The sequence below is a fragment of the Balaenoptera acutorostrata genome, chromosome 6 (assembly GCF_949987535.1).
Source record: "Balaenoptera acutorostrata chromosome 6, mBalAcu1.1, whole genome shotgun sequence".
In the NCBI taxonomy this organism is placed as follows: Eukaryota; Metazoa; Chordata; class Mammalia; order Artiodactyla; family Balaenopteridae; genus Balaenoptera; species Balaenoptera acutorostrata.
Genome location: NC_080069.1, coordinates 15,497,218 through 15,520,301, shown reverse-complemented (window position 1 = coordinate 15,520,301; position 23,084 = coordinate 15,497,218). Strand labels below are relative to the sequence as shown.

The 23,084-nt window shown below is 48.5% G+C and overlaps 1 protein-coding gene and 1 non-coding gene across 2 annotated transcripts in view; one reads left to right on the top strand and one right to left on the bottom strand.

Moving 5' to 3' along the window:
* The window catches only part of LOXL2 (lysyl oxidase like 2), a 110,670-nt gene that overhangs the window by 53,728 nt on the left and 33,858 nt on the right, over window positions 1–23,084 (bottom strand). The window contains exons 2-3 of the mRNA XM_007167849.2: window positions 21,270–21,693; window positions 13,590–13,765 (exon numbers count right to left, since the gene is read on the bottom strand). Coding sequence (XP_007167911.2) covers window positions 13,590–13,765; window positions 21,270–21,624 — 531 coding nt within the window. The 5' untranslated portion in view covers window positions 21,625–21,693. The remainder of the gene's footprint in view (window positions 1–13,589; window positions 13,766–21,269; window positions 21,694–23,084) is intronic.
* LOC114236094 (small nucleolar RNA SNORA2/SNORA34 family) lies at window positions 10,460–10,596 on the top strand. Its single transcript, XR_003622120.1, has one exon. It is a non-coding gene; the product is annotated as a small nucleolar RNA SNORA2/SNORA34 family (small nucleolar RNA).

The following is a 23,084-nucleotide window of genomic DNA, read 5'->3' as shown; positions in this document are numbered from 1 at the left end:
TGGGTGCCCAGGGATTCAGGTCTCCTTGCCACTGGCTTCAGGGTGCAAAGCCAGGCCCTGCTTCCCCAGTCTTGCGAGGCAGCAGAAAGTATGTGGGCCGGGAGTGGTGGCATTTGGCCCTGGTTCCTTTCCATGCAGAGCGGAAGGAAAGCCGCCAGTGGCAGGACTATGTTTGCCTGCCTGCATCCTGGATCCTTTACAGCCCCCATTCAGGCCACAGGACCCGTGCCACCAAGACACATGGATGGGGGTGAGCAAGAAAGGGCCTGAGGTCTACACTGGCCCGTGGGCCAGCTCCCTCCTCTGTCCTCCCACCTCGGGAGGCCAGGCTAGAATTCCAGCATGTAAGGAACACGTGACGCCCAGAAGGAAAGTTACCACGGTGGCACCCGCCCTGCGGGCTTCACGGGGGCAAGCAGGCTAGGCTGACTTTCCTAAATTCACAGATCCTCCCCCGCCCCTGCCCTCCTCCACTTCCCCCGACCCCTGGCCTCTCTCCCCGCCCCCGCCCGGCCCCCGTAGAGCATCAGTGCAGCCTCACTAAGGGGAGATATGGAGCGTGAACCCAGAGGGAGGAAGGCCTGGGGGCGGGGGGTGCTCAGCAGACCCTTGTCTTGATACAGGTCAGCATCCCCTCAGCAGAAGTATGACAGGTGGGCAAGCCCAGTGGGCTCTCGGATGTGGGAAATGAGGATCAAAGAAGAGAAAGTGCTAGAACTGATGTCCCTGTCCTTGATCTCCCACTGACTCACTGCATGTGCGTGCGTGTGTATGAGTGTGTGTGTCGAGTGTCACGAGTATGTCTGTGTGTGTGTGTGTCTGCACGTGTCTGTGTGTCTATGTGTCCCTGTGGGAGTGCACTGCTCGCGTGTGTCCGCGTGCAGGATGACGTGCCTGTGTCAGGCCTGTGTGTCTGTGCGTTGTGTGGAGTGTATGTCTGTGCACCTATGTGGCAGAGGAGGATGCAGAGAGTTTTCCTCCAAAGCCCTGGGAGAGCAGTCAGGCAAGCTTCTCATCTGTCACTCCTTCTCCTCTTCTCCCTCCACAGAACCAATTCCTTCCCATCCTCTTGGGCTCAAATCCACCTCATTCATTCATTCATTCCAGAAAATACGGTCTCTCACCTCCATGGGCCCTGCCAGCCTCCTCCTTACACCCCAAACCTGGGGCCCTCTGCTCTGAATCATAACGACTATGAGGGCTCTCATTTATCAAATACGAGCCAATTACACATCAGGCTCTGCACTCAGAGCTTTACATTCATTCCCTTCCTCAATTCCCATGACAACCGGTGAGAGGGCCAATGGTGTGCCCGTGCTACAGGTGAAAAACCAGAAAACTTGGTGAGGTTTTGCACCTTCTCCAAGCTCACACAGAAAATAAGTAGATAAACAAGGATGAAAACCAAATTCTGACTCTAAGCCCATGCCCCAGGCTCGTAACCCCGGGCCTCTGAACGGTCCTCACCCTCCCGCCCTCGCCCCATCCCTTGCCCGGTATTGAGTTGTCCCACACGGGGCAGGGCCTGGGGCTCAGCCTTCTGGGGGGGTCCCTTCGGGCTCTGCCCATTCGAAGTCCATATGTGAAGTCTACCCTGCGACCCGCCCGGAGGAGCCGTGAGTCAGGCCAGAGTGTACGTGAGGGGAGAGAGCCACCTCCCAGCTGCCCCTGGACTCAGGCCAGGGGGTGGCAGGGAAACCCTCCACGGCACGCATTCAGGGCTTGCTGCTGGCTCAGGAGCTCACTTGGACTGCTCAGAGACCTCTGTGTAGGAAAACACACACGTATACACAGAACGGCCCTCCTGAACCTCACTGCTGTGGAATCCCTTCCATAACCACAAGTGTTAGGACTTTTTTTTTTCCCCAGAAGTTCAACTTCAAAAGAGAAGTGAAGATTTGAAACCCTAAAACATATACACATTCTTCTTTTCTAACAAAAGTCTCTCTACACTTGTGAGTTTTACATTAAGCCCAATAGCCCAGAAGCCAGCGATGCACCTGGCACTTTTTAAAATTCAAATGGAAGTCTGAATGCTGGTCCTCTTGCCTCCCTCCAAGGAATTCACAGAACCTTCTTGACTTGTCCTACTCAAAACTCATCATATCCCCCGGGAGTGATTATCACCGGCTTCCAAAGGGGAAAATAAAGGTGCCTTGAGGCCATGCCCTGCCCTCCCTTAACTAGTGGGTTGGTGGAAAGAAGGGCTAGTGAAGAAGCACCAGGGCTGGTCTCCCAGTCTTGTGCTTGAATGGCATTTCACATTTGCCACATCTGTGAATGACCTGCAAATTCCACAATGTGACAGCCTGGGGCTGTCGCCAATGAGGAAAAATCACCAGTTTTGAAAGTCTCGTTGGAGATTGCATCAGGGAAAGCTACAGGGGGAGGCAAGGCAAGCAAGCAAGCCTCTAAGAGTGCACTTCACAATTTCTCTGAAAGTCGGCACTAAGGTCATGGCCTCCCCGGGGAGGGCACATTTGCAAGGGCCAGATCTTAGCCCAACTATCCCCCTTCCTTCCCTCTAGAAGTCGTAATTTAGTTACATAATTAATTACATAATTTATCAGCCCAGGCCTTCCCACCTGAGAAGTCATCCTTGGAGTGGTGTCGGGTGGGGGCACCATGATGGAGATATACTAGTCTGCCATCATCCCAACTAGACACGTGGCTGGTTAGCACTGCACAATTGCTGCTCACTTAGCAAGCTCCTTCCCTCTACAGCTAACAGGTTCCTGCATCGTGCTCTCAAAGCCCTTAGCTTTCTTTATTTGGCTATTTTTAAAAATCAGCCTTCCCGATAGAGATCCGTTTTCCCAGGTGCCATCTTGGCACCTTCCTCAGCACCTCAAACCAAACGCACCCAGGATGCCCTCGGTCTTTCCTTCTTGCAAGCTGGAAGGTGACGCCCTTCCAGCTTGCAGCCCTCAAGCCTCGCATGCCTCCTGCCCCCTCTCTCTTCCTCACTCTTATGGCCCATTCTGCCCCAGAAGTACTTTTCCTACCCTTCAGTCACCTTCTCATTCCCACTTCTATTGTCCGGGCAGGTATGTAGTGGAAGTAAGAGAACAGCATCACAATTCTGTCATTTCACGGGACCCTGTATCTCTCCCTGGTCCGGATGAATGGCTGACCCAGTCCATCTCACACATGGCTGGCATATCCATCCAGCTGACCGCTGTGCCTTCGTGGGTTTGGCTCAAAATCTTCCCGTGGCTCCCCCAGGTCTTATGCTTTTAGTCAAGAGCCTTCCTGATAGGACCCACCTCATCCCCTCCGTGCCCTGTTTCCAGTCTCAAGATGCCAGGCTGACATCACTTTTTTAACTCCAGCATCAAGCTGCTCCCTGCAATCCTTTTTTCCTTCCTCTCTACTGGTCAGAATCCTCCTGACCTTCAGGAACAACCTTGTTCATTCAATCGTTTGAAAAATACCTGTTGAGGGCTATGACGTCCCAGGACGTCTCTGCCCCAAATATCTCATCCACATAGATACGACTTCTTTATTCCTCTAGCATTTGCTTTCTGGGTCCCTCAATTCATTCTTGGCTTATACTGACTATCTTGTACTATCTATCTTTTCATTTTGCCTCCTCATCGGACTGTGTGTCTCTCAAGGACAGAACCGTGCTTTATTCATTCTTGCATTCCCCACGGCAACGAGTGCCAGACACGAGACATCGTGGGTCCTCACATATTCTTGGAACAAACTAATAATCATTTTAAAAAATCCAGTTACAGGAATTCAGCTTAACTAGAAATGTTGGGCTCTCCAGCCAAAAACGTAATAAAGACTCCCTTTATTCTTGGTTTAATGCAAAATAAACAGAGAGGCTTGCTTTTTTTCACAGCATAAGCACTACTTGTGTGACTTACCAATGGACAAGATTGCCTGCACTTTATCCATGCGATCTCTTGTCATCTGAGCTATTTAACACCCTCCCCTTTCCCCTTGAAATCTGAGGCTAATAAATAGTTATAAACTGAATTAAAAGCTGTTCTGACCCTCAGCACACATTTAGATGGTTTAGCTACGTGGGTATCATCTGTAAACAGTACAAGACATGTTGTACTGGAAGAAGCTGGCTACACTGTAATTATCCCCTTTTGATGATCAAATCAGAAATTCACAGCCTAAGAAATTGCTGGGAATATTCTCTAGCCGGTGATTCCTACCGGGCTACACAGATGAAAGGGAAGTGGGAAGGCAGTGCGGCGATCCCTGTTGCTCAGCTCTACGTGATGGAGACCAGTCTGGGCGGAGGGGGTCGGGGTGGGAGTGGTTTGAGAACTGAGGTCATGCTGAGGCACCAGAGGAAAAAGCCGGCAGTCAGTCTGGGCCCTCCTCCTATAAACCGAGAGCTTTGCAACGCTGCTGGAGAATCAAACGCTCTGTGTTTCATTTTCCAACCTGAAAGCAGTGGGGTGGGTAACAGAGGCTGCTTCTTTGGAGAACAGTCAAGACCTGCGGTCTGCAGGAAGCTGGCAGGACACCTGCCCCAGCAACCAGTCCCTCTGGCCCAGCAGGGGTGCTGAGGCCACAAACCAGGCAAGTCCGTGGGCCTGGCCAAACGGTCCACCACGCTCCCAGGTAGGGCACCTGACCTGATGCTTCTCCTCCCAGCAACCATCACCATGGTGACAAAGTAATGACTTGGGAAATCGTCTTTCTCCACTACGGGACAGCAAGTTTCGGGAGGGCAAGACTGTCCTTTCACTTCATCGATCCCTTGATTCCCAGTGCCCAGCATAGAGTCTGGTGCCCGATTAAAATGTAGTGGATGAACGAACGAATAGACACAGCATCCAGCTGCCTTAGCAACAGCCTCATGGGGATGGGGCGGGGGGGAGTCGTTGTCACTGACCCCTCCAGCATGGCTGAGGTGACTCGAACGAACCACCTGGGCCCTTTGCCACCACCTTCACCCCAGTCACATCAGGAGCCCCACCCTACAGAACAGATCTGCCCAAGCAGGGCAGAGAGAGGCTTTCTCCAGCCCAGCTCAAGCCCCTACTTCCTCCATAGAGCCTCCCTCCCACTGATCTCTCCCCACGAACCTCTCCCTTTCCAAACTGCCACAGAATTTACTATCCAATCCACACTGTTCAACGTTGGAGTACATACTGCCATTTATTTATTTCTTCTATAACAAATTATAAGGCTACTTATTTGTTGATTTCATCTAACGAGTGAGTATAACATTACTTATTTCTTCCAACTCACAAACAATTATAATATTTATAATTTTCAGAGGGTTGTGTGTACAGCACCTCGGCCAGGGATAGGGTTCCCAGATCTGCCAGGATGTGCACAATTTCAAATATTCTGTTCTGTTAGCTGCATAAATGCCCTTTTGCTTTTCAGATGCTGTGACCTATTTTTCGTTGGGAAAACAGGTCACCCTAGAACTACTTCTCTTGTTCCCCTTAGGGTTGGTGGCTGGTGAACCCAGACCACATAGAGGCTCTCAATAAATAGAATCATGGAATGGTAGCACCGGACAGGATCTAATACCTCTTCTTGCCCAAGCTCTCTGTAGGCTGGGAGATAAAACCCAGGAGAGCTACATGCGATGGCCCAGCTTGACAGTTCGGCAAGTCTGGGGACTGAGACGCTGTGGGCTCCCATCGTGGCCCTTTACTCCCTTGCTGAAGGGTCCAATACAAACTGCCCACTTGCTACCATCTCTCCTCCTGCCACAGAGGGAAGCCGGCCAGCTACCCTGTGGCCTTCGGGGCAAGCAGGGCTATATTTAGCTTGGAGGGACCACCGCCTTCCGAACTCCACAGAGATGAAAACAGGCCCCCTTTCTTTAAACCACCCAGTGTAACACACTGGACATCCTCTTGGGGGGTGTGGTTGTCGAAACTCCTGGCCGGGAAGTGTTTGGACCTTTCTAGAGTTAATTACTCCCTTTCAGGCTCCATGCCACCACCCCTAAGAGCCCCCCCAGATGCTGGGGCGATAAGGCTGCTGCTGAGGGTAAAACCTTGAAGCATTTGGCAGCTAACTGTGGCTAATAAAAACCTGGACTTCTGGAATTTAAAAAATTCACAGCAGCCTCCATCCCTGTGGTTAAGAGGAGAAGAAAGAACTTTTTCAGGTCTCAGCGCCCCTCCAGAAGGAGGTGAGAGAGCAGAGGGGAGGGGTACCGGATTCTCCCCACCGTTGGAAGTGAATTCCCTTCTCCTGGCTCCACCCTCATCTTCCCTCTCCTGGTCCCTCCAGACTGCCTGGGCTGCCTGCTGTCACAAAGGAGAAATTGGGGCTCTGGGGCCCCTCGGGGGATAGGTCACCCCTAAATCTCACAGCTGGGGGATTTCCAATCAATTCTGGGAACCTAATTGCTTTTGCAAAAGAGCCTTTAAAAAAATGGATAGAGTAGAAGGTGGGGTGAGAAGGTGAAGAAAGGAAAAGACCCATATGTTCCCTGACCTGACAGTACACGGCCTCAGCCACGAGCCTTTCTATGAGCACATGACTTAGCAATGTGCAGAAGAGCCAGTGCAGAGAGGGCTGTTCACAAGGGCATCTGGATTTGTAATCTCTCCTTATCTAATGATTTTTCCAACTTGTCCACCGCCACAGACAGGAAACAAAGTCTCTTGATTTAAGAGCCTCTGAACTCCTGGGAGGTTTGGTTGGAGCTCTGTTTTCTAGGTTTAAAAAAGATCTATTCACTCAAAACTAACAATATTTTACATTTTATTATTTGCTCCTGTTTCCCTCTTTTGAAGAAGGTTTTGAGAATTGGCCCAAGACTCATTTTCCTGCGGAAAATGCTGTTCTACAGTGAGGTGTCCAGAGACCCAAGAAGGGTCAGTCCCTCTGGACATACAGCTGCAAGTCTCAGGCTCCAAGGGGACCAGAACTCAGGGGTCCTGCCTTCCACTCTGGGGTCTAAAACTTAGACCACAGAAAAGGGGAGAACGGAGACCCTGCTCGGTTAATTTTCTGGATGAAATGAACCCAGGTTGGTGGATCAGTGGTAAGGCGAATCTCTTGTAACACTTTATAGTCTGCAAAGCACTTTTCCAGAAATCGTCTGATTTTTCCCCCTTACAGAATGAGCGTGTGCCCTGCCATTCTGATGGAGAAACCACTGCCACTCTGGATTACAGACTTCATAGCTGGAAGGGACTGAATTCAACCCACTCATCTTAAAGAAAAGAGTGGACTCGCTCTGTGCTCTGGCCAACAGGGAGCTCAGGGGCCAAACCTGTGAACTCTTCTTTGGTGGGGTCATTCATCTGAAGAAGAGGCACTTTTTCCCTCCTCTAGAAGGGAATTTATGAAGTGTCAAGGGGCCCCCGAGGATGCCCCAAGCAGATGTAGGAGTCCACGGAAGCACAGTTACCTCATCCAGTGAAATTCCATCATTCAGGCCCCAGGGTTCAGTGACTCATGCCTCTGGCATCCCAGAGTGGGATGAACTTGGTCTAGACGGATGCAGTTTTCTTCCACTCTCTGCTTGGGGAATTCCAGTGTGCTCCGGAGAAGGCATAAGCCTGTGAGGGTCATCTATAATGGTCTGTGATCTGTTCCCAGCCTCCAGGCGTCAACGAGGGTGGATATTATAGAACCCAGCTTCACCCTTTCAAAATAAGGGTGAGAAGAGATGGGGTGTCTCTTCATGACCTTCACTAGCCTAATTGTTTATATCTGGGGTCACAAGACACAGAGAAGGTATTAACTGACACTTCACTCTTGGCTGCTTTTGAATTTATGGGCCCCCAACCAGGGGAAGTTGAGAGGAGTGGGGCTTGAATTTTCACTTTGATGTGGAAGAGTGCGGGTGAAAAGTGTCTTCTTTCAAGGCCAAAGTCATGACGGGCCAGAGAAGCGGTAGAGAGAGATCCCGAGCACACACACTAGCTGGCATCCCTTCTGTGTGTGTGTGTGTGTGTGTGTGTGTGTGTAAGATGCATGACCCCAATTCACACAATGGTGGGCACTGCCCATAGCCAGCTAGTGTGCAACCCCTGTGTGGGCTGGGTGCGTTTTCATAGATGCAGAGAAACAAGGGATCTTAGAACTTGGTAATCACCTCGTCCTGTGTCCTTCCTATGTAGGGATCTGGCTGTGATATTCCTGGCAGGAGGTCATCCAGTTCCTGCTTGAGCTACTCCAGTGACAAGGAGCTCACCTCTAACAGGTAAGCCCCATCCCCTGTGTTATAGAGTCTTCGGACTGTGTTGAAATGTGTAGCCCCATCACTCAGCCTTAAAGAGTTTTCACACGGAGCTGAAATCTACATCCCAATCCCTTCCCATCCATCTCAGTTCTGGAAGTTAGCATTAATCACACTCTTCTCCATGGTAGCACTTCAATAGTTGAAGAGAACGGACATGTCTCCCCCACCCCCATATCTCTTTTCTTGACACAGTATCTTCATTTCTTCATAGGATGTGGCTTCCAGACCTGTCTTCACTCGGCTTGTCCCTCCTCTGGGAGACACAGTTAAGAGATGACCCCAGAACTGCACTTAGTTCTTGGTCCAAAAAGCAAGGAGTTTAGGGAAATAAGTCTTCCCCCAGTGTATCAGTTTACATTCACTTTTCTAGCAGCCATACCATACCTTTGGCTTATACTGAGCTTTTAGGCAACCAGTTCCCTTCAGGGATCTTTTAAATATAATCAGTGCTTTCAGTCACTCTCCCTGGCTTTTACTCTTTAGCTATTCCCCGCTCCCGCCCCCCGCCCCCCATGAACCTTGATATAGGACCTTATATTCATCCCTAACATGTACCAGTTTGGGTCTATTATTTCAACCTCCTGAGGTTTTTCTGAATCTCACTCCATGATGTTTTATCCCAGCAATCCCTCCTAGTTTTGTGTCTCCTATAAATATTATCAGTATACATTTTAATCTCCACGCAAATTTCTGATACATGGTGGAAAGGCAGAGCAGAGCCCTGGGCTTCACCAGTAGAGACCATCCACTGTGTTCACGCGAATTAATCAGCAGTTCTGGGCATCGTGAGTCACGACTCCCCCGCTAGCTGCATGTCCACCAAACCTACATGTCTTCCTGTGGTCCACACACATCTAACAGGGGACATTTCTCTAGCCAAGACGAGTGATTCCATGACTTAAGCTACTGACACAGCTATTACACGAGGTATTTCGGAGAAACTTCTCACATCCCACAAATATTCCTGGTAGGTGGTCTGGGTGGCTCCCTACGCATCGGGCCAACCCTGCCCGTACGCACGAACTTGAGCCACAAAGTCCTGGATGGAAGAATCTTCTGGTAACTCTCCGAGGTTCTCGTCAGACACCCTGAGATCTAGGCCTGTTGATGACCTACTTTTTTTTTTTTAATTTATTTATTTATTTATTTATGGCTGTGCTGGGTCTTCCTTTCTGTGCGAGGGCTTTCTCTAGTTGCGGCGAGCGGGGGCCACTCTTCATCGCAGTGTGCGGGCCTCTCACTGTCGCGGCCTCTCTTGTTGCGGAGCACAGGCTCCAGACGCGCAGGCTCAGCAGTTGTGGCTCACGGGCCCAGCTGCTCCACGGCATGTGGGATCTTCCCAGACCAGGGCTCGAACCTGCGTCCTCTGCATTGGCAGGCAGATTCTCAACCACTGTGCCACCAGGGAAGCCCCTGATGACCTACTTTTAGCAGATACCAAAGGGCAGAGATTACAGGGCACTACTCATCAACTGAAAAATTTCCACAGCATCCCTGGCTAGACAGGAAAGCTTCTAGTCTGGTCCATGGTAACCAGTCTGATTCGTATGACAGCAAGAGGGAGGCCTTCTAGGAAAATACAAAGCTTAGAGGCTGCGGAAGTTATCCAGCCCTTTAAACCAGACTCCCCTCAGCTAGCCCTCTCTGGGCTACTGTAAACTCATTTAGGACCTAGGCTCCTTGCCTTGGAATGATCTTCCAACTTTCCCCGAGGCATGCATCTTGTCTTCTTGGGTTATAAGGGTTAGAGGACAAGGGTCATGTTCACTTTCCCCAGTGGTGTCCCAGACCATGATGTGTGTACAGCAGGCCTCCAACAAATGTCCAGAATAAAGGTAGATACTAAGCTTTCCTATCACAGAATCTCAGCCCTTCCAGAATAAGAAAGTTCTCGCCAACATATTTTTTTCCAGTCATTTTTCTGCCTATTCCACCCAATTAAGGTTCTGCTTTCTCTATGACCCATCTTATTTCCCCTTTAAATGCTAAGCAGTAGAACTGGCCCATAGAGCTATTCCATAAACATTTCTCTGTTGAAGTGCCCTTCACAGAGTCCTTTGCCAGAACCATTATTTTTTTTTCTAGTGACAGATGAGCCTTCTCATTTTCCCAATCCAAAACCCACAAACATTTTGGCCCACCTTCCTTTGATGCAAGCTGTAAGTGACTTTCTGATGCCCAGAAGCCTGGATCTTTGCTTGACAATCCATGTGGATTATCCTGAGGTTGTAGGATGAGCAAAAGCCCATTAACAATGTCACACATTTGGCCCTGAATCAAGGCCAGCAGTTTGCTGAAGCTGTTGGTTTCAAGCAGGAGCCTAAAGAAGTCTCTTTCTATGGTCTGTTGGCCGTTTCAGAACTTTGGAAATGTAATGGTCAATTCATTAGAAAGAAACATCTCAGTCATTGGTGATAGATATGGGCTAATATTTATTTGTAGTTGATTAATACTGGGATTCCAAAATTTAGAGATCCCTGATTTAACTTGTTCAGTAGAATTATAATACTGTTAGATCCAATTACTACTAAAAAATTTCTGTGGACCCCCCCGCCAAAAAAAAAACTCAAAGATGTCACACATATGTTCATTAGGCAGGGCAATACTATGAAGGAATGATTTGCTTCTACGCATTTCTCATCACTGTTTAGTTTGATATTTTATCCTAGGATGTTCTTCACCCAAGTGGAGAATGATCTTTGGTTTTCATTTCTGGGAAGAAGAAAATTTGGGAATTGGAGATATTGTTCCCATTAGATACCCAGCATTATTTTTATTGGATACGATGGTGAATTAGATGTAAGCCCTGCCCTTTGGAGCTTCCAAAATTGGAAAGATGAGATACTTATGAGTGGGTGCTAATTATTTCATATGAGGTTATAAAGAGTGGCGATGGGAAGTGTGAAACTGGACTGGATAAGGCTACCCTCCAAATTATAAGCTTCATGGTAAAGCAAAGTTGTCATCAGGAACTGGAAGACTAAATAAAGTACATCAACTCTGTAACCATCTCTTGTAGTTATCCCAAATAAAATAGCAGCATTTGAAGAGTGTCAACTAGAGGTGGTCTCATGCTGCCAGTTGAGAGAAGGCTGGGAATCCTTTTCCACACTATCATGCAGGCTTGGATCAGTTCCCAGCATACTCAGTGTGCTCTTGGAGCATATGAGAAAGACTGGGACAGAGTGAGTCATGGGAGGAAAATGTAAAGACCACAGTCTGGGGAGAACTTCCTCTGGAGCCCAAATAGGGCAATTTCAAGAGTCACCTCTCCTCAGCATTAGTCCTGAGGTCAGCTGGAGGCTAAAGAACAGTGAAGGCTCCTTGGCCTGGATTCATGGCAGATCTAACATCCCCTTGGGGCTTGGAGTCCCCTTGAGGAGGGAGTCTTGGCTGCCTCATCTCCCTGTCCTAAGCCCCACATATGTTGCACACAAGAGGAGTGCATTATATGTTTGTTCATTTTGTTCTCTGGCTGGAGAACTTGTTGAAAAGATCAATCTGAAATTTAGCCATAAATGTACGAGGGTCACAAGTCCTTTTGCCATTCCCAAATGCTAACTTGGGTCAGGCTGGCAACATCAGAATCATCTGAGAGAGCTTAAAAAAAATAACCTGGTCCCAGAGTGGGAGACTCTCATTCAGGAGGTCTGGGACGAGGCGCCCCAGTGTATTTTAAAAGTGATTCTGGAGACTTCTCTGGTGGCGTAGTGGTTAAGAATCCGCCTGCAAATGCAGGGGACACAGGTTTGTTCCCTGGTCCAGGAAGATCCCACATGCTGCGGAGCAACTAAGCCCGTGTGCCACAAGTACTGAGCCTGCGCCCTAGAGCCCACGAGCCACAAGTACTGAAGCCTGCGCGCCTAGAGCCCGTGCTCTGCAACAAGTGAAGCCACTGCAATGAGAAGTCTGCTCACCGCAACAAAGAGTAGCCCCTACTCACTGCAACTAGAGAAAAGCCCGCATACAGCAACGAAGACCCAACACGGCCATAAATGAATGAATAAATAAATAAATAAAAATTAATAAATAATTAATAAATAATAAATAATAAATAAATAAATTTTAAAAAAATAAAATAAAAGTGATTCTGATCCCCAGCTAGATCTGGGACAACTGTCCTATGGCAGCCAGTCCCCAGGATGACCCCAAATGACCACTACCTTCTGTAGTCACACCTCTGGGTAATCTCCTCCCACAATGGATACTGTTTGTCTGAGTGACCAATAGAATACAGCAGAAATGATGGCCCATCACTTCTGAGATGAGGTTATGAAAGATGCAGCTTCCATGTTTTGCTCCCTCTCTCTTTCTCTTTTGAGTCACTCACTCTAGAGAAAGACAACTGCCATGTCTTAAGGACACTCAAGCAGCCTATTGGGAGGTTGTGTGGAGAGGACCAGAGGCCTCCAGCTGACAGCCAGAAGGAAGCAAAAACCTGCCGACAACCACAGGAGTCAACTTGGGAGAGGACTCCCTAGCTCCAGTTGACAGCATGACTGCAACCCCATAAGATGTTCTGAGCAGAGTGAACTGGCTGACCACTCCTGGATTCCTGACCCTCAGAAGCTATTCAAGATAATCCATGTTTGTTGCAAAATATGAGGGGGGTGGGATAATTTGTTACACTGCCGCTGCTAGCTGATACACCTTCCTAGTCCAAAGGGCAAGCTCCTGTACATAGCACAGGCCTTTCTAGCTTCATTTCATACTATTTCCACATTCATAATTTACAGTCTTGAGTGGTACCGACCTGCTCATCCCCAGTTCACACCTCCGTGCCTTTGTGTCTTTGTCCAAGTCGTTCTCTGTGTCTGGAATGCCCTTTCCCCACTGATAGCAGCCTCTTCTCCAGAAATCCTTCCTCAACTGCCCTGGCACCAAATGAAATTGGTTTAGGTCCCCCCACCTGCCACAAAAGTGATCACACACACTTCTCGGAATCATAGGTGAGAAGTGAGATACATGGAAGAAGGAAAACATTCACATGAAGGAGTCATCAAGAGCACATGAACTTGTCAGAAAGAGAAAGATAAGTACTATATGATATCACTTATATGTGGAATCTAAAATATGACACAAATGAACCTACCTACGAAACAGAAACAGACTCACAGACTTGTGGTTGCCAAGGGAGAGGGAGGGTGAGGGAGGGATAGAGTGGGAGTTCGGGATTAGCAGATGCAGACTGTTACATATGGGATGGATAAGAAACAAGGTCCTACTGTATAGCACAGGGAACTATATTCAATATCCTGTGATAAACCATATGGAAAAGAATATACAAAAGAATGTATATATGTATAACTGAATCACTTTGCTGTGCAGCAGGAATTAACACAACACTGTAAATCAACTACACTTCAATTAATAAAAAAAAGAGCACATGACTTGCCTCTATGTTGTTGATCAGCAAATTATCAAACTTGAACCCAGGAATTCTTTTGTCACTGCACACCACACCCACATCTTCCGTGTGCTTGCAGTCAGTGACGCCCCAGCCATTGGAGGAGCAGGCTGCGAGGGTCCCCTCATTGCCGGTGCAGTAGACGTTGTCCAGCCAGATGGGCCCTAAGGAAGCAGAGAAGAGAGAAGCCAAGCTCCACGTCAGAGTAGGTTTGGGTCTTTGGGGGCACCAAGGGCGTACACGGAAAGAGAGTTTTTCCCTAATTTTGGCAGCTGTGTGTGGTCATCAATTGGTCAGTGTGTTGAGATATTGCATACAGTTCTAGACCATCTGGATTCCCTTGCCAGAGGGATGTGATTGAGGGATGTGGCAGATTGAACACGATTAGAGTAGAAATCAGATTTAAGCCCGGAAGGCACGTGATATAATGGGAAGAACAGGGACTTTGGATACTAAGCTGTTTGATATGAATTCTGGCTCAGCCACTTAGCTGTATGACCCTGATCAAAGCTCCCTTTTCTCATCGGTAAAGTGGGGGATAATAATGACACTCGAATGACAGGGGCGTGTGCAGATTAGAGATAATACATGACATGTGCCTAATTTATCATTGGCCCATAGTTACTCAAAAAATGGTAACGATGATGATGATGGTGATGATTTTACTTATGTTGACTATGGCACAAGCTCAGAGAAGGCAACTCATCGTGCAAGGCCACCTTCCTGAACCCAGAACCCTGGTCCTTTCAGCGCTCTTTCCACTTCCTGATGTCTCCCATCCACTGATTCAGAGATGGCCCAGCTAGGCTAACCCACAGAGCCTCCTCCTCACGTTTCAGAAGTCAGGTGAAGGCAGGGCTGGTTTCTAGCTGGGCAATCTGCCTGGGAGGCCGTGGGACTCTGCTCACCTCCTGTGCATTTACCTGATTTGCAGTAAGTGGGGAATTCTGAGTGCAAAGTGCTAGAGGGTTAACCACAATGAGACACGATCTCACACCCGTTAGGATGGCTACTATCAAAACAGAAACAACAACAGAAAATAGTAAGTGTTGGCAAGGATGTGGAGAAATTGGAACCCTTGTGCACTGTTGGCAGGAATGTAACACTGAAACCACAGACCACGTCTCAGGGCTTGGTGGAGCTCAGGTTCTTTATGTCTTGGCACAGAAGGAATTCAGCAAGAGGCAAAGTGATAGGTAAGAGGTGGATTTAATAATATAGGACGCTTGTGAGACATACAAGCAGGTAGGCAAGGGAGCGCTGCCCCAAGAGCTGGGTGAACTACGTTTTTATAATCAAAGGAAAAGTGGGGAGGGGTAGAAGACCACCTTCTTCCTCATTCTCGAGTAGACGTCAGACTTCCATCATCAGCTCCTCCTCCACATCGGGGTGGAAGGGGGAGTTTTTTGTCCCTCTGTGGCCCAACTAGGACTGTTATGGCGCTATGGAAATTAGCAAAAAAGGTGGCAATCTATGCTAAAATAAGGTAAATCATCTCAGGTTTCAGCATAATGAGGGTCTTCTACTTTGGAATGTCATCTTTCTCCTGTTTTTTTTTTTTTTTTTAAGGAAATTCACGTTCTTTTATTTATTTATTTATTTATGACTGTGTTGAGTCTTTGTTTCTGTGCGAGGGCTTTCTCCAGTTGCGGCAAGTGGGGACCACTCTTCATCGCGGTGCGCGGGCCTCTCACCATCGCGGCCTCTCTTGTTGTGGAGCACAGGCTCCAGATGCGCAGGCTCAGTAATTGTGGCTCACGGGCCCAGTTGCTCCGTGGCATGTGGGATCTTCCCAGACCAGGGCTCGAACGCGTGTCCCCTGCATTGGCAGGCAGATTCTCAACCACTGCGCCACCAGGGAAGCCCTCTCCTGTATTTTTGTTTTTAGTGCGTGCAGAGGAACATGTCCTAGGAATCGTTAACTTACTGACCTCAATGTCAGGATACAGGTGTCATTTTCCTACCATTGTTTTATTGTCTTGAGGCCTGTCTCATGCTTCTATTGTGTGGTTTTATTGCTAAGCAAGCCTGCTTTCTTGAGTGATCATTAACTTACAGGGGTCTCCCAAAGTTCCCTCTCTGTCCATGATATCTTAGTGGGATTTTTAAACTATTGGATTATCTTACTCTATCCCTATCAAAATGGTGCAGCCCCTGTAGAACACAGTAGGGTGGTTCCTCAAAAAATTAAAAATAGAATTACCATATGACCCAGCAATTCCCACTTCTGGGTATATATCCAAAAGAATTGAAAGCAGGGTCTCAAAGAGATATCAGTACACCCATACGCATTACAGCATCATTCACAATAGCCAAAATGTAGAAGCAACCTAGGTGTCCATTGACTAACTGTGGTCTATACATACACTGGAATATTATTCAGCCTTAAAAAGGAACGGCATTCTGACACATGCTACAACATGGATGAACCCTGAGTTCATTATGCTAAGTGAAATAGTCCCGAAAAGGCAAATACTGTATGAATCCACATATATAAAGTACTGAGAGTAGTCAAAATCATAGAGACGGAGAGTAGAATGGTGTTTACCAGGGGGCTGGGGGAGGGGGGTTGGGGAGCGGTTATTTAATGGGTACAGAGTTTTAGATCTGCAAGATGAACCGTGTTCTGGAGATGGGTTGCCCAACAGTGTGAATGTACCTAACATTACTGAACTCTACACTGAAAAATGGTTAAGATGGCACATTTTATGTGACGTGTATTTTACCACAATTAAAATTTTTTTAAATGTTAAGTGCTAGAGGGTTTTCAAGTAGTGAGTTTTATTAGTATTACTACACAATGAAAGGAAACAAAGTCAACGCTCTCCTTTTCCTCAGGACTCCAGGAGGACTCTAGTACTGCGGTCCCCAACCTTTTTGGCAACAGGGACTGGTTTCGTGGAAGACAATTTTTCCGGGGGGGGGGGATGGTTCAGGCGGTAATGCAAGTGATGGGGAGCACGGGTAGCAGCGGATGAAGCTTCACTCGCGCACCTGCCACTCACCTCCTGCTGTGTGGCCCGGTTCCTAAGAGGCCACGGACCAGTACCGGTGCATGGCCTGGGGGCTGGGGACCCCTGCTCTATAGTATAATGGAGCCAGAAAACCTGGGTTCAAATTCTCTCTGCCTCAGGCTTGGGCACCACGTGACTGGGTCAACTACTTCACCAAGCCCATTCTCAAGTGAAAATAATGATACCAACAAATAGGTCGCCATGGAGATTCAATGAGATAACATATGTGCCTAGTATGTGCTCACCTTCCCTTTCTCCTTCCTCCTTCCAGTAAGTCAGAAAAACAATGAATTCTGTCGTTTCCATGATGCAAGGAAAAAGCAGATAAAAACACTCCCATTGTAAAGATGAGAAAAACCAAGGAGAAACTGAGGTTCTTCAAGGTCAGAGGGGACCCGGGGCCAGTCTCCTGACTTCGAGGCCCCGCTGAGACATGTCTGCTGCAACAGATGGCTGCTCAGGGCTCAAAGGAGAGCACCTCAGACGCACTGAGGGGAACAAAGGGCTTATTGAAAACATCTGGGCTGAGGTTTTCCAACTGGTTTCTCAGTTTGGCCTCGTTTCCAAGCCATCAAGCTCCACTGAAACATATGCTCCCTAATCGATTGCTGTTTCAACAACAAACCAATGTTTGTCTTGCTAAGTACTAGCAACGGAAAAGACCCTCCACGTTTGAAGCGGGACCTCTTCTTTGGAACGTTCTGTAGCAAAGCTGCTGAATGGACAGAGATGGTGAAAAGAAACAGAGCCCTATTTCCATCTGCAGTGAGAGAAACCACCCTGGCTAAGGAGATGGCAAACAGGACAGCACACAGCTAAAAGCAGCAGGGAGAGCTGCAAAACAGATGCCCCAGGGCCTGCTTTGCTTTCTGATAAGGAAGATTTGAAATTAGCACCCTGGAGCGCTAATGGGAACTATTATCCCAAAGAGGTGCTTTCTTAAGAAGCTTCAATTCACCCCCCAATAATTCTACCCTCTAGGCATTCCCACCAGTTACTTTCTTAGATAGTGGAAATGTAAAATTCTACTTAGCCCCAGATGCAGGCATGATAAACTAACTTGGCCCGATTTCATGACATTTTTTTTTCCTGTATGCTTAATGCCTAACAACTAGACGGTTCTGATTCCAAAGCAACCAGCTCTTATTCTGCTGTTGGAATGCGGGGTGGTTCTGGACACAGTTCAGTACATGCCGTTTCAGAGCTGCTAGGAAAGTTGCACTAGGGACACAGATGGGGCTCAAACTTTGGATGCAATATGCCAATCCGAAGCAAAACTTCATTTTTACTCTTTCCACTCATTTAGTCCAAGAAATGCTTCCCCTGATGAAAGGAGAAGAGATGTACAAACAAGTTAACAGGCCATTTGGAGGATAAACATCATAAATAAAATTCTGTTTGAATGCCAGTATTCCCCAGGGCTGTTGGGGCAATGGAAATCATTCAACTTAGGAGCTTCAGGATCCCACTGTGGTCATCTGCTGGCTTTGTCACTCTGATCTGAAGAACAAGGGGGTGAGGGGGAATCACATCTAACCTCAGATCTGAGGACAGGCAAAGGAGAGCAACCATCTGAGATTCGGGTGCCCGTGAGGCCATCCAGAAGGTGAGAAATGGGGCAGTTGTCCCCTCTAGAACCTTCTAAAAGGGCCCACGATTTCTCGGAGCTCAGAGATGTTTTGGGAGAAAAGATCTATTGAAAGGCTAGGCTGGAAAACCTAGAAGGTCCATGGATGTTCTCCCCAGCTTCATTACTACAGCCTGAACTTCAGAGGAGTTGATGACGGTGGCACTCCTGGGCGGGTGGCGTCTCACAGGTTCACCTCCAGTGTTTCCAGTTCAGCCACAGAGCCGACTAAACCCCATCGGAGCACACCCCAGGGCACTGGTCACTACGCCAACTGTTTTTAATATTCTTCAAAGTCAAACTGAATCAGCGTCGGTGGTATCGTGGTGAGGATAGCTGCCTTCCAAATCAAACTGAATCAGTTGATTAGCATTTACTGAGGGCCCCCCTTGTACCCAGTATTAAAAATCCTAAACTGATGCTGATGAGATTCAAATACATTTTACATTTAAAGGGTCTCTCATGATAAACCAAGTACCACTTTACATAGACAGCATAATCCTTAAAGTCCTAGAGACATGACAGTTAAAATTTTTAGCATCAGTTTCTCCCTTCCTCTCTTTGGTACTTATTCTTTCCTAAGTCTCGACGGTCTCAATAGCCCCAGAGGGGACCCTTCCAATACTCTAAGTTACTATACCTCCTCCCTCCAATGACTCTCCTCCACCCTACATCAGCTAGCATCCCATGGTCATAGCTTAGACCTTGACATTACAAACAATTGCACTCCCTCCCCAATCTCCATTTCAACACTTCTGCTGTGCATCTGCACCTACAACTCCATCTTTCTAGCACATTCATTCTAGTACTGCAATCTCAACCCACAATCCATCGATCCTAGCAGCTTTCCCCAGTCCTTCAACGGCTCCATGGAGTACCTTCCTACTTACCCAGTGTGGACTTCATGGACCGTGATTTTAATCGTTCCCTTGAAAATTCCCTCTACTCCTGTGAACTTTTCTCCCTTCATCATCCTTGGATGGCAAAGTTTGAGCCAGGCTAACTCACCTCTCCAGCACCCCCATGCCTGCTCCTGAGCAGGTGAACCTGGGATGGGGAAAAACCATATCCATCTTACCTGATGACAGGTACATTTTAAGTTTTGGTGGAAAGAAAATAAAGATGTCACTAGAAAAACCCCAAAGTCATTGGGAAATACTTGTTATAAAATAATTAGGCTTAGAGAGCCTGGAACAGAAAACATAAATCTGATGTTACCCCCAGAACACTCAGCTAGCAGAATAAAGGTAGATGTGAAAGGATGGAGAAGTGTCCAGAGTTTTTGTAACAAAGACAGCAAATGGGTTTTAAAACAGCATATGCTAACTCATCTGTGCTGCTTTTACTCATGTCATAGTAAGGAACCCAGAGCCAGCTTCAGAAAACATTTTACTTTAACTGCTGTGTCTTGATCCTGTTATTCCAAAAAGACGTATTCAATTACACAGAGGTGACACATGTATGAGATGCTATTTCCTTCTCCTATAATTTCTAGAATAACCAAAAGCAAGGGTTGGAAGGGACTATAATAATGATCTATTTCAGTGACTCCCAAACCTGGCTACATGTACAACCACTTGGGAGGCTTCCAAAAGTTACAGAGTCCTAGATTCCAGCGCAGACCTTAATTCTGAACATCATGGGATAGCACCCCAGGGGATTCTATGCCGTTGGTGTGGCACTAATCCGTTTATCCAGGATGAGAGTTTGGGCACCTCTGCTTGATTCCAGCAGCCAGGCCCACACTGACACCTGTGCAGCTGCTTGGCCAGGTGGAAGAGCTGCTTTTGCTTTACTAACCCAAGGAGGAGCACTCCAGCTGGAGATTTTATTTTATTTTATTTTATTTTATTTATTTATTTATTTATGGCTGCGTTGGGTCTTTGCACAGGCTTTCTCTAGTTGTGGTGACTGGGGGTTACTCTTCATTGTGGTGCGTGGGCTTCTCATTGCGGTGGCTTCTCTTGTTGCGGAGCATGGGCTCTAGGCACCAGGGCTTCAGCAGTTGTGGCATGCGTGCTTCAGTTGTTGTGGCTCGCGGGCTCTACAGTGCAGACTCAGTAGTTGTGGCACACGAGCTCAGTTGCTCCGCGGCATATGGGATCTTCCCGGACCAGGGGTCGAACCCATGTCCCCTGCATTGTCAGGCAGATTCTTAACCACTGCACCACCAGGGAAGTCCAGATTTTATTTTTAAATAATGTCCTTGACCCTTATCTACTTTCTTATTTAAGACCACAGACTATGACAGTTTCAAGAGTTCTTAAAGAGCCTAACTTCCAGATTAGGAAACTGAGGGCAAGGAGGATAAATGTCTTCCCACAAAGCATATAGATAGTTAGGTCGACACAGGACTAAGCCCAAGGTTCTGGGCTCCAACACCTGCCCTCCCTCAAAATTACCCCCCCCCAATTTTTTTTCAGTGTATTGACTGAGCTTAACAAGGGAGGAAAGAAGAAGCCAATCAAAGTGAAAAACCCAAAGCAACTCGGTTCCTGTCCTGGCCAAGCCCGGAACAGCATGTTGGTATTAAAAGTGTGAACTCTACCGGGACAACAGAAGGGCGGAAGAGTCAGGGGACACTAGCCTCTGGGCAGCCTTTGTGACAAAGAGCAAAAGGCACTCCTTCCAGGAGGCGGAAGAAAGGCACCGTTTCCCCCTGGCTGACGCAGCCCCCAGGCAGGGCACAGGGCTCAAGAGGTGACCACAGACTGACTTCAGCCGCTCCCTAGGGTCACTAACCAGCCTGGTTTCCCAGGACGAGGAGTTTCCCAGGCTGCCAGGCTTTGTGTGCTAAAACCAGGAGAGTCCTGGGCAACGCAGGACCGGTGGTCAGTGCCCCCCTCCCTGGCACCCCTCCGCTCCCACCTTCCAGCACAGGCACGGAGGCTGCCCAGATGGCGTATTATCAGGAGTTGCCACTTGACAGTAACTGCAGCTCCGTTTGCCAGGCTATCCCCCTAGAAGCCTGTGCCCGGGCTCTCCAGGTGACCCCAGTGCTCGGTTCCTGAGCGCGGAGCGGTTTACCTTCCCCTTTGCCGTAGGAAGAGCTGGCGGTCCAGGACTTGGCCTCCACGTAGCCCAGCTCCCGGCAGACGACGTGGGCAGCGTGGATGGAGAAGTCATCGTCACACACGGTGCCCCACTGCCCGTCGTAGTACACCTCCACCCGGCCCTCGCTGTGCTTCCTCTTCTGGCCCGCCAGGCGCAGCTGGATCTTGACCACGTCGGAGGGCACCTGAGGCCGGTGGTACTCCGGGGCGGGCTGCTGGAAGTACTCGGGGTAGTGGGGCCAGCTCTCGTACTGTGCCAGGCTCAGGGCGGGCAGGAGGGCGAGCACAGACAGACAGCGGCAAAGGCGGGAGCCTCCGTGTCTCCCCATCCCTGTCCTCGGGCTGGAAGACCTGATGGAGGGGGCCACTTGGCACTCAGGAGGGATGGCAGGAGTTTCCTGGAAGAGAGGAGAGGTTCGGGTTACAGACATCTGGGAAACGGCCAGTGATTTCGTACTCTTTTGCTTAGGATTGAAAGCTCATTCTGGATTCCAACCTCTTCTCTTCTCTCATCTTATGCTTCAGCTAGACAGGTCTGGGAAGTCCTACCTCTTTGCCCACCACCTTCCCAGATGTTTGAAATGCTTTTTTCCAGGATGACTCCTGGCAGGAAACAGAGCACACTTAGACTTCATCTGAGTAGAGTTTTTTTGTTTGTTTGTTTTGTTTTGTTAAATATTTATTTATTTATTTGGCTGTGCTGGGTCTTAGTTGTGGCACATGGGATCTTGGCTGCGGTATGTGGGGTCTTTAGTTGCAGCATGTGGGATCTAGTTCCCTGACCAGGGATTGAACCCGGGCCTCCTGCATTGGGAGCAGGGAGTCTTAGCCACTGTACCACCAGGGAAGCCCCCATTTGAGTAGGGTGTTTTTTGTTTTTTTTTTTTTTTACAAGTACTGACTTTTAATTTTTTATTTATTTATATTTATTTTTGCTGTGCTGGGTCTTCGCTTCCGTGCGAGGGCCCTCCCCAGCCGCGGCAAGCGGGGGCCTCTCCTCATCGCGGTGCGCGGGCCTCTCCTCATCGCGGTGCGCGGGCCTCTCACCATCGCGGCCCCTCCCGCTGCGGAGCACAGGCTCCAGACGCGCAGGCTCAGCAATTGTGGCTCACGGGCCCAGTCGCTCCGCGGCACGTGGGATCCTCCCAGACCAGGGCTCGAACCCGTGTCCCCTGCATTGGCAGGCAGACTCTCAACCGCTGCGCCACCAGGGAAGCCCCGAGTAGGGTGTTTTTAAAAAGACTATGTACATTAATGGATAAAGAAGATGTGGTAAATATATACAATGGAGTATTACTCAGCCCTAAAAAATAACGGAATAATGCCATTTGCAGCAACATGGATGGACCTAGAGATTGCCCTCTGGTGGGCTACTGAAGCAGCCCCCAGGGACTTCCTTCCAAGGCGGGCTTATTATCTAGACCTTCTCCTCACCCCTCCCAGACACCTTCATATCCCCAAAGAGGTTACAAACTGCTTAGGGGCAGGACTTGTTTCTCATCCTTCTTTGGCTCCTCCAGAGTAAGCATGATAGGTTGGAAGACATGTTTATGGAATGAAAAGGTGATTTGGTTCCAGGTACCAAGTGGCTGGAGAAATGCAGATGTGACAGTGTATGTTGAGGAGGGCTCGGGTACTCCCAGGTAAGGTGGCCTTCCTCCCTCTGGACGTTAGTTGACCTGGATGGAAACGGCATCTTCTGGGTGCTGAGAATAACACTACGAGGCTTTCAGTCTCCACCTTTACTTGCTCACGGGCTGCGCACATACCTGAACCTTCCTATAGCTCT